This window comes from Chelonus insularis, unplaced genomic scaffold, assembly GCF_013357705.1.
Source record: "Chelonus insularis isolate UGA/USDA-ARS -01 unplaced genomic scaffold, ASM1335770v1 contig_134_pilon, whole genome shotgun sequence".
In the NCBI taxonomy this organism is placed as follows: domain Eukaryota; kingdom Metazoa; phylum Arthropoda; class Insecta; order Hymenoptera; family Braconidae; genus Chelonus; species Chelonus insularis.
Window position 1 is genome coordinate 65401 of NW_023276375.1, and position 12345 is coordinate 77745.

At 30.2% G+C, this 12345-nt stretch overlaps 2 protein-coding genes across 5 annotated transcripts; one reads left to right on the top strand and one right to left on the bottom strand.

Annotated features, from left to right (window-relative positions):
• The first annotated feature begins 207 nt into the window (after positions 1-207).
• LOC118074264 (serine/threonine-protein kinase SIK3-like) lies at positions 208-6693 on the top strand. 4 transcript variants are annotated; one of them, XM_035095352.1, is made up of 12 exons: positions 208-421; positions 1223-1519; positions 1595-1765; positions 1841-1964; positions 2034-2154; positions 2237-2805; positions 2885-3021; positions 3104-3248; positions 3767-3910; positions 4066-4287; positions 4455-4651; positions 4774-6693. In XM_035095352.1, exons 1-12 carry the CDS (start codon positions 269-271, stop codon positions 5278-5280), a joined length of 2787 nt encoding a protein of 928 aa, XP_034951243.1. In that variant the 5' UTR covers positions 208-268; the 3' UTR covers positions 5281-6693. The 4 variants fall into 4 exon arrangements, with proteins under 4 accessions (XP_034951243.1, XP_034951247.1, XP_034951244.1 ...); XM_035095356.1 differs by having other exon boundaries at positions 4719-4855; XM_035095353.1 differs by lacking the exon at positions 3767-3910.
• A 2183-nt stretch (positions 6694-8876) lies between these two features.
• Pgd (phosphogluconate dehydrogenase) lies at positions 8877-11059 on the bottom strand. Its single transcript, XM_035095389.1, has 4 exons — positions 10731-11059; positions 10304-10527; positions 9356-10226; positions 8877-9284 (listed from the first exon to the last, which is right to left on the bottom strand). The coding sequence occupies exons 1-4, from the start codon at positions 10739-10741 to the stop codon at positions 8942-8944; spliced, it is 1449 nt and encodes a 482-aa protein (XP_034951280.1). The 5' UTR covers positions 10742-11059; the 3' UTR covers positions 8877-8941.
• Positions 11060-12345: the final 1286 nt, after the last annotated feature.

Genomic DNA, 12345 nt, shown 5'->3' on the forward strand with positions numbered 1-12345 from the left:
CACTTAATTTATCTAAAGAATTCAAGATTCAGGATATTACATGGAATTTCTAAAGATTATTTTAACATTTACATTATGATAATTTTTTAGATGATAAAATAAAAAAATTTTCGAAATTTCTTTACTGTATAAGTAAACATAAACATGTACAATTGTACATATGTATATGTAGCATCAAAATTGACATGAACGCCTCTGACGGTCATTTGTGTGGACTAATCAGTAAGTAATTGACAACGAGTCGAGTAGTGAATCAAGTGATTAAAAAATGGCATCCGCGACAACGTCGCACAATGAGGTTTCGCAACAATCTTCCGTCAACAAACTTATACGAGTTGGATATTATAAATTGGAGAAGACAATTGGCAAGGGTAATTTTGCCGTTGTTAAAATGGCCACTCACGTCGTTACTAAATCCAAGGTACACCACAGCCTTTTTTCTCATGGGTTCATTTTTCCTTTATCCGTACCTACCAATGAATTCAACTCATCACAATTTATCATTCTTTAGTTTTTTTCTTATATCATATTTACAACTTTTCAATACTATATATTTATTACATAATTTATTTATCAATTTTTTTTAATGAACTATTTTCCTTATCAATCAACTGTCACGGTGATTTTGCAAGTTTAACTACTCTAATCATTATTTTACTAATTTTTCATCATTTCTACACTTATATATTTCATTAACTAAAACGATTTTTCTACTATGCTGATTATTTGACTATTTATTTACTCGTTATTACCTATGTTCATCATCAAAACTACTATTACTCTCAATATACTTATTTATTAAATATTGTAACTATAATAATAATAATAATGATCATGTTAAGAATAGTAGTATTAATAATAACAATAAATACTTTAACTTTTATTATTATTTTTTTATCATTATTGAAAATTCTATAAAAATTACCGGAAGTGCTAAAAGATTTTGATGCGACAATTTGTCTGCGTCACATGATTGTTAGCTTTATTATAATTAGAAGATACTTATGTTCATCACTTTTTATTTTCCTTGATTAAATAGTACTATTTTATTTATTGAATGGTATTTTGGTTTTTACTTCACATAATTATTTTATATGAATAAAGTGATATTCGTTCTTGACATGAATACTTGTTTATTTTAGTTAGCAATAAAATTTTTCATCTCTATAAATACAAATGTAACTATTTACTTATATTTATATAAATAATTTTTCTGTTTTAGGTAGCCATTAAAATAATTGATAAAACCAAATTGAGTGAAGAAAATTTAGCTAAAATATTTAGAGAAGTTCACATAATGAAAAGGCTGAGACATCCCCACATTATCAGATTATATCAAGTAATGGAAACAGAAAAAATGATATACTTAGTGACGGAGTATGCCCCTGGAGGTGAAATATTTGATCATCTTGTTAGATATGGTAGAATGTCAGAACCAGAAGCAAGAAGAATTTTTAAACAAATTGTACAGGCAGTGCATTATCTCCACCAGCAAAGAGTAGTTCATAGAGATTTAAAGGTTTTTAAAATAATTTTATTACTATCAATGTATACAATTTATGATTAATTATTTATGTGATTGGAATACTTCTAGGCTGAGAATTTATTACTTGATGCTGACAATAATATTAAACTTGCTGATTTTGGATTTAGTAATGAATACACGCCTGGCATGCCTCTCAGTACTTGGTGTGGATCACCACCTTACGCGGCACCCGAAATATTTGAAGGAAAACATTACGATGGACCACGCTCTGATATTTGGGTAAATATATTGATATTAATAATTTTCTGATACATGGATAATTAATATATATATATTTATGTGTATTCCTTACAGAGTTTAGGAGTTGTTTTATACGTTTTAGTTTGTGGAGCATTGCCATTTGATGGCCCTACAATGCAATTGTTACGTTCAGTTGTAATTTCAGGAAAATTTCGGATACCATTTTTTATGTCTGCAGGTAAATATTTCAAAATTTCTTCACTTTAATAGTTTTCATTTGATTAAATCATTTGATATCATTTTTCAGAGTGTGAGAAATTAATAAGGCATATGTTAGTCGTGGAACCAGAACGACGACTTAGTATAACACAAATTCTTGCACATCCGTGGATGGGTGGAGATGGAGTTACGGAATTGGAACCCGGAGGGTTAGTATAAAATAATATTAATCATAAAATATAATTTAGTAAATAATCGTAAAAATTAATTTACGTAAATATTTGTTGTTAGATGTACAGAATTAACACATCCGCCACCTTTGAATCAAGTAGTTATAGAGAACATGTTGAGATTACCAGGACTTAGTGCGGAAACACTACTCAAGTCTGTTCAAGGAAATGCCTTCGATCATGTTTCAGCGATATATCACTTGCTTGCAGACCGTATCGAATCAACAATGTCTAGTTTACCAAGTATAAACAATTTCCCTGGAGATTACATGCCTGATGGTGCTCATCAACTGGAAAAATTCGGCGAAACAGAACAAGATGTTGATGTTGAAAGAGCAGAAAAAGGACTTTATTTACCTTTGGGAACATCATATCATGCGACGAGAAGACATACCGTTGGACCAGGTGATACAGCTCATCAGCCAACATCTCCATATCCGTATGCTTGTAATTATTCACCTGGTTATCCAACTTTTGGATTGTTACCTATTATGCAGTGTAATACTGATGGTCAAGTGTTACCACAAACAAATCTACCGTTAAATCTTCCACTCGTTCAACATCAACCACCACAAAATTTCCAAATTAAAGATCAACATTTATTAAAACCACCACCAGTCATGGGTGCCAGTAATTATCTTTTATTATCAATTTGAAATTAATTATAGTTAGTATGAAAATAAATTTGTAAAATACATTAATTTTACAGCAAGTAGTTTTGGTAGAAGAGCATCAGATGGTGGTGCAAATCTCCATGTTTTTTATCAACAACATCATGGTAGTAGTAGTGGGAACGGAGAAGAAGGTGGATGGAGTCATCCTGGCAGTAGAGAACATCTACAATCTGTAAAAAAAAATTACATAGTAGTGAATGAATGACTTTCAATAATTGATAATAAATAGTTAATATAATTTAATTTTTGTACAGAGTGGTAGCCCATCACTTGGACAGTGTTCTCAAACATTAAGTGTTAGTGGAAGTCCTGATAGCAATGGTGGAGGTAGTGCGAGTTCAACAAGTGGAAGTGATCGAAGAAGACGTTCTGGTCTTACAGCTGTGATGCAACGACCAGGTAAACCCTTCGTTATATTTGTATAATAATGCACTGTTGTTATTGTCTATTCCAATTGTGTCACATTGTTTTACTAAAATTTATGTTACAAAAAACACGAAAATCCTTAATGAATCCAGAGAAAGGATGAAATTGAGTTCATTTAAATATTTTCACTGTTTGGTTGTTGTTAGTATTGTATTATTTTTTCGAATTTTTTTTAAATTTATGTACATAAAGCAGTCATTTATTATAAATCTCGTGGTTGACCCTTTATAGAATACAATCATATTAGTTAAATTCATGTTTTTTCTGATCTTTTAAATATTTCATTTGAATTATTTACTGAAAGATTATTATTAAATTAGATCAGTTGATACATTTTTTTAAAATATGAGTTCTAATGAATTTTTCAGTTTGTTGTGTTTTTATTTATGTTTTTGTTTTGTTTTTTGTTGTTTATTTTATTTGATTTTGCATGGTTTTGTTGTACCGGCTGCACTACCATTCCCTGTTGGTTGGTAAACAACTGCATGTAGTAATAAACCCAGAATTGGTGATGGAAGTGGAAGCTAGGATGAATAGAGCATATGTGCCATCAAGATTGCTGCCTTGTCACTTACGGGATTTCCCACCACGTTCCCTTCACTTGAGGAAAAGCTCACTATATCCTGCAGCAGTTGGTAATTTGAGCACTTTTGTGATTTAGTTATTAGCAAATTCTTGAGTACCAATGCTTGTTTATGAATGTTTATGGTCTCAGGATAAACATGGTACATGTTCTTCAATCACATTGAAAGTCTTTAGCCGCTGTTTATGACTTTGATAAAATTCATAGCAGGCGGTAGAGACTCGTACAAAGAACCAAGCGCACACGTCACCACGGAGCGATATTCCCCGGTTCGGAGAGCATCGGAAGGGTCATGCCCACCAGGTCCTGGCATCCAGGCGCTTCAACAAGAGTACCAACAACTTCAAAGACTGGCATCCCCTTCACACAGTCCGGCAAGTATACCTGGATCTCCGGTGCACGAAAGAGGAGTTGCGGCCATCACTCAGGGTAAGAATTAATTTTATTAATAAAATAATAATTAAAAGAAAAATAATTTAAGTAGATGACGATTTTTTGTGATAATTATTTTCTAATGTATAATTTTTGAAGTAGATGAATTAATACTTTGACATTTTTTTTCTAATTTTTTTAAATTGTGTTCATTTATTATTCAGGACTTAGTGGTTTAACAACGGCGACAGTACCAGGTAGCATTATACACGGAACCCCAACCCAGGCACCAGCAACACCTTTAGATCTAAGTCCTTTAAGACATCACAGATCTCCAGCAACTACTCCTGTTAGTTATTCCCCAAGTAATAGTCCCGCTTTGGACATGATACAAGAAGAGCATCCAGTCGATATTACCAGAGTAAGAATTTTTTATTCTATTTTAGTTGTAATGAAAGTTATTAGTAGAGTGACTATTATTGTTACAGTCAGATGGATGTATAATAATAAATAAGGCAGTGGATAATAATGAATGTTAAACAGGTACCACCGCAAATATCCGTAACCGACGTTTTAGGGGAACAAGTAACACTGGTGGGATGTCCGTTATCACCTTCACCATCACTCGACTCACTTGAAGATAATATTTCGCAGTACAATCCTCTACCGAGTTTTATAATATCAGAACCATGTGATCCATCGCGGCCGAGCATCACTCGTGGGATTGGACGGCCATTAAATTCACCGGTGCCTACTGAAGTGGAAGTTACTTTATCAAATGAATCAAGCCGACTGAATTCAGAAACTATACTTGGTCGAGTTAAACAGATTATTGATGCACGAGCACCTCCAAAGGGTTTTATATTTTCGCGAGAAGAAGTTGAAGGTAGTGGACTTAGTCTTGAATATCCAGGTGGTGTACAAATAGAACTAAGAGTTTGTGAATCAGAAGAAAGGGAAGTTAAAGGAATTAAAATGCGACGAATTAGTGGAGATCAATTGCAATATAGTCAACTTTGTGAGCAATTAATCTCATGTATTACCGTTTGACAACAATTCATTGAGATAAATAACAAAAATATTCTCATAATTATTGTTATGTGTAACATTTACAGATGAATATACTTAGATTATTACATTCCGGGTGCCTCGAAAACACCTATCTACGTACAGTATTGCATTACGCATGCTGCATATATACGTGTGGTACGTTAGACATTATCTTGTTTCACGTCTATCATATTCGTATGTGCAACTTTAAATATATAAATACACATTACAAATATTCTACCAATTTTATATTATTATTATGTTCTTTTTCTAATCTAATTGTGCTGAAGACTTGATTATTATTACTATTGAAAAATATTTAGATTATTTAATATGTAAATTAAATGACGTGCCATGTCATTTTCCAACTCGATAATTATTATTTGGACCTATTTCCGTGTAAACCAAAGTTATCAAGTTCTAAATAAGAGGGGGGAAGGGGAAAAAGTATAACTGATGATCTTTCATAATCACAAAACCTCAATTGATGATAAATTAAAGATACTCCTTACGTGAGAATAATATCATCAATTCAATAAACTATTATTATCTCAATGATATATCAATAAATATGGTTTACTCTTATTTCTAGGTTGTAATATTATTTTATTCATGCAAATAGTTGACTGTAGTTGTAAATATGTTGTGATGGAAAAAGGATAAGAAAAACAAAAAAATAATTTATGATGTAAGAAATTCTATTGTGCTTTTAACATTATCTATCATTACAATGTTGTTATGTTACAATCCATATCATTTATAATTTTTGGAACTTACCAATGTATAAAAAAATATTACAATTAATTTAATTTTTTACCTTACATTACTGAGAAATGTATTGAAGGCAAAAAATGAATATACATTCCACAATCATTTTGTTTTATATAATGTTTGAGAAAACAATCATAAAATGTTATATAATTTACATTTATAATAATGTAACTGAAAATGTAAAGAACATTTCTTCATCAAAATTACAATTGTGTTAAAACCTACTATTTTATTAAATCATATGATTTAATAAAAGAATTTGATCAATTTATGATAATTCATATAATCATTGGATACATTGTAACCCATTGAAGAAAGTGTTCCAATAATTGTTCTTTAAAGGACTTGGTATTATTGAACATCATTCATTAATTATTGTATTGAGATAGTGATGAATAGAAATAAGTTTAGATCAATGAAGTACGCACAAACAAAGTGCATATCGTGAGTATATATACACGATGTAATAATAGATTAGACAAAAAATGTGAAATGCATGAAAATCTTTTTTTAAATGTACATATGTGAGAGTGTTAGCATATAGGTACTTGATAATTAAACGTGTGAGTAAATAAACACGTTTGTTAACAAGTACCATACAGTGAGATATGCTATGTATATTGCAAAACCAACACAAAAAAATTATTATTATATATAGATAGAGAACAGATAGTATTTTTTGCTGTCAATTCTTCAATTAAGACTGTGATTTTTAAAAAAATTTTAGTAATATTTAGATCTTGTAATTAATACGTACATTAATTGATTATGAAAAAATAAATTTAGAAAAAAAAAGTTGTTCACATTCTTGGATTTATTAAGATATTTTATCAAATAATTATTGTATTTATTTATGTAACTATACATTTAGAATAATTTTCCATGCATCATAAGTAGAAATTAAAACATTACCAACATGTCCCATCCAATTAGTATGTACGGATTTTCTTTTTTCATCTATTAAAAATAATTAAAAATAGATCAGACGAATTAGGATTTTTTATGAATATAAAGCTCGTTTAATATTTCTTAAAAATGGGCTGAAATTTTGTTAATATTTATGTATTAACTTACTTTCTAATTATACAGTCACCTCTTCACCTAAGTGCTGTTTTACAATACTCAGAAAAAAAAGAACTACATGTGATCATACTCGATTATGTATGACTAAGCTTGTACATGTATCAAATTTGTTTATAGCATTTATCTCTAGTATCATGTATTATTGTACATGATAATGCATGTTTTCAAAAATGATCTTTTATACACGATTATATATAATAATGTACGATCATGTGTTAATCGTTGATATATGGTCATATATTATTATTTATTCAATTTTTTTATAGAATCAAGTCGGATAAATTTAATACCTAAATGATTAGAACATTAATAAAAAAATAAACTTTAGAAGATATCTTATGCGTCGTTTGAGAAGATTTTTAAAATGTTTTATTTGGGTATCAAAAAAATATACCATTTTAAAGGAATAAAAGATATTGTAATTTATAAATTAAGACTATAGCTTTTGATTCTTTTGATTAATACTTGAGAGTTTGTTAATTTTTAGTTAAAAACATTCGTTTTACAATTTTTACTCAATTAATAATAAAAATAATTCTTTCAATACTTAATGATATTGAGGTGGATTCGAATCTAGAACTTCCACAAATCCTGTGCACTACTTCTGCATCAGCCGATCAATTTTAAAATTAATATTGCGAATCGTGTTGGAAACACTGCAGCTATTTACTAAAATCTTTATCCAATAATCTTACATAAACTTGGACCAGTGATTAGATTAGCGATAAAGGTATCCAATGAATCGGGAACATCACAGTCATCTTTTGAAAAATATTTAGAATTTATTTTGTTTGGCTTTTTAGTGGTTACATTTAATATTTATTTACGAAGAGTGTAAGCAACTTCTCGATGTTGGCATTTTGAGATGACGAAATAATGAATTACTCTGCTGAATTTTGGTCCATTTCTGCGTCTATTTTGTAGACTACTTTTCGACAGTATTGAAATCAAAGCTCCATTACTAATTCGATTAGAAGAACTTTATAATATTAACAATATCAACAAATAAGAAAATGTTTTGTTGTTTCAAAATTCCTCCCTCTGGGAAGGAAGATTTTTTTCTTAGAAAATAAAGTAATCTTTTCATCAGAGCTAGTAGACTGATTACAAATAAAACACTTCATTAGGAAATAACACTATAACAATAAAGTATATAAATTCAATGCAGTTATTTGAATTCCTTGTAAATAAATCAATATAAGACTGACGGCATATTCAGATATTTCAACCTACCCTAATACACTAGTAGCCAGTCCTGACGTAAGAATTTTCGTCAGACTCACGTATGTCTATTTCCACTTTGCATCAGATTACTATTCACTGTTTGACGTTAAATTCCCTGATGAAAATTTTACGATTGTCTGCTTCAGAAAAAGAGTAAAAAACAAACTTAGGTCGACATAAGTAAGTCTGCTGTCAGGATTACTAGATAGTTTTCAGGATGTCATACCAAGATATTTTCAAAGAGCACATCAGAACAAGCAAAATAAAAAAATTCCAGTATCATTTAGATCTTGCAGTTAATATGTACATTATTTATTTATTGAATATATTACTAAGTTTACTAAAATATTCTATTAAATAATAATTTTATTTATTTGTATAATAATATATTTAGACAAATTTTTAAACCTTTTCTTTAAATACACTTTTATAGTTTACTTATTCAAGTTATTAAAATTTCATTTTTACAGAAAATGTCCTGTCATTTCAAATTGCTCGTATAAAAAATAATGACGTTATTAAGAGGTATTTTGTTTCTATCTGAGTAATTAAATACATTATTATATACTTTAATTACATTTTTTTATGCATCATAAGTAGAAGCTGAAACATTACCACCACGTCCTGTCCAGTTGGTATGTACGAATTTACCTTCTTGGCCCATCAATTCATAAGTATGTGCTCCGAAATAATCTCTCATTGCTTGCAATAAATTAGCAGGTGATAAATTACAAGTAATACCATCATAGTAATCTCGTGCTGATGAAAAAGTTGGTGTAGAGATACGTTGTTGAAGAGCCATTTGTAGAGTAGCTATTAAACTGTCCTGGCAATCATGCATTACTTTGATGAAAAAATCATCAAGTAGAAGATCAGATAAATTTGGATTTTTGTCGAAAGCTTGTTTAATATTTCCCAAGAATGCACTGAAATTAATATAAAATTTTGATTTTTTCTTTATTGTATGATGTTGTATGACATTAATGTATTAACTTACCTTCTAATTATGCAACCACCTCTCCACATGAGTGCTATTCCACCATAATTAAGATTCCAATTATGTTCTTGAGCAGCTTGCTTGAGAAGCATAAATCCCTGAGCATAAGAAATTATTTTAGCAGCATAAAGTGCTTTCCGCAAGTGTTCTAACGCTTGTTTTTTATCTCCACTAAATGGTTTAATATTTTTCTTATGAATTTTACTTGCTTCAACACGATGATTTTTTAGTGCAGACATAAATCTAGCAAATACTGAATTTGCAATGAGAGTCACTGGTACACCGTATTCAAGGGCTGCATTAACAGTCCATTTACCTGTACCTTTTTGACCTGCAGTGTCTCGTATTCTTTCAAGTAAATATCCTTTATCATTTTTATACCTCAGAATATCTCTCGTAATCTCGATAAGAAATGATTTCAAATCTCCTTTATTCCATTCATCGAAAACATTACTCATTTCCTCAGGATTTAAACCAAGACCATCTCTCATTATATGATAAGCTTCACAAATTAATTGCATATCGCCATATTCAATCCCATTATGAACCATTTTAACAAAATGACCAGCACCAGTTTCTCCAACCCAATCACAGCAAGGTTCTCCATCAGCTTTAGCACTAATTGCTTGGAAAATATTTTTTATATGCGGCCAAGCTCGAGGATTTCCTCCAGGCATCAAAGATGGTCCATACCTTGCACCTTCTTCTCCACCACTCACACCACTACCAACAAATAGGATGCCTTTTTTTTCTAATTCTACAACTCTACGTGTAGTATCATGGTAATCGGAATTGCCTCCATCAATGATTATATCTCCCGATGATAAATGAGGCACGAGTTTATTTATAAATTCATCAACAGCAGAACCAGCTGTAAAGTTATTACTTATACTATTTTTTGTTATTTTTTTTTAAATAAAATTATTTTTTGTGAAAAAAACAAACTACCTTTTACGAGTAACATAACTCGTTTGGGTTTTTTCAACGTTCGCACCATTTCTTCAAGACTGAAGGCTCCAATTATTTGAGTGCCCTTGGCTTCATTTTCAATAAATGATTTTACTTTTTCTGTTGTACGATTGTAGGCACAAACTTTGAATCCATGATCATTCATGTTTAAAATTAAATTTTGACCCATTACAGCCAGTCCAATTAGACCAATATCTGCTACTCTAAAATCATCAAATAAATATGTACAATTAGAATTTCTATTATTTAAACATGGTTAGGTCTGATATTGTTTTTTATTTATATATTAGGAAGAAAATAGTTGAAAAATATTGTAGTGACTCAACAAATTATTCAGCAGTTTATACAATTTCAAGAAGGAATGCTATAAGTAAGAGAAAATTGATTTCAAATTATGTATACTTACTCCGTATTCATGTTGATAGTTTTTTATATCAATTGTTATAAACAAAATTCCTAATTTTTAACAGAATGTAATAATTATGATTCTTGAATGAACTGCAACAAGTGGTCACTGTGACGTGTTTATTACACAGAAAATATTATCTTATATGTACGCACCCATACTACTCCATTTCTTACGCTTAACATTTAATCAGCTGACATTTTTTAACCAATCACGATGATGCTTATCCAATAGACTTCATCGGTTTCAATGTCAATGTATACCTAGTTCAGAGGTAAGCTGTACTTTTTTTCCTATAATTATGATGATTATGATTGAATAGTTTTCATGATTGGGTGTCACATAATGCGCAACTCTTTCTTTCCTTGATATAGTGTATTTTAAAAATATTATGTCAATAAAAAATAATAAATATAAAAACAATCAAATACACAAATACATCACAAAACACTTTTCTAATAATAATTCATTTTTAAAATTTGATATTAAACAAATGACAAATTTGCTTTATTGATTAGAATATATTTCATTTTAATTATTGACAGTTTTATAGATTTATGTCATTTATCTTGAAAGATGATCATAATCAATTATTAATTATTAAGAGAATATAATGGTTTGTGTTAAAAAAAAACACCATTTTCATGAATTTCAAAATTGTTTCATAATATTTCATAACATATTTTTCTCCAAAAGTAAGCCTACCAACCGCCTCAAATTTCCATCGTGAATGTGAACAAACATGTAGTAGTTGGCAGGCTTACTTGATTGCAATAAAACCTAGTGAAATTCACCCTTAGTTACTTTCAAAGCAAAGATAAGTACCACCTATTCAGAATTTTCATTAGTGGACTCAACAATCATCTGTTGATAATATTTGATTTATTACCATCAGTAAATATTTACTGATTAAAATACAAAAAAAAAACAAAAATATGAAACAACTTTGAAATACCTGAAAATTATACTTTTTGGCTGGCCCGAAAAGGAGCGGGCGGTAGAGGTAGCAAGGGCCCAGTGGAGGTAGGTGCTCCTGGGGAGCTGGTGAAGGCACTGGGGGACAAGTAGATACACAAAAGGTTCATCGGCTTCTGGGTAGAGGCCTCAGGAATGAGGCACACCAGGATGTTCATTAAAGGACTTGCGGTCTAATAATGGGTACAGCGTCAGCTCGACAAGCCATGGATAGCAGGTTCGATTCCCAGCCAGGACAGAGTTATTTATATGATTTTTCTTGGGCTCTATAAAGTGATCTAGCACATCATCCTCTACCTTCTCTCAAAGCCGAAGAGTTAGTTCATCAATTTCCGAGCGATCTATCGTTACAGTCCCTGTCGTATTAAAACGATTTGCTGTTCTCCAAATTCAAACAATAAAACAATTGAGATGTTTTTAACTTTCGTATTTATTAACCTTGACTTGTAGATATCATTATTTCCATTTTTATATTAAATTTTGACGCAGACTTTTTTTATCGAATAAAAAATTGAAATTATAGATGATGATAACCTTCGGAGATAGTGAAACCACGTGGGGAACAATTAAGATTGAACAAAGAATATTATCGATATTTTACTGTATTTTTTTCATAAATAATTGTTTTTTATATCAATAT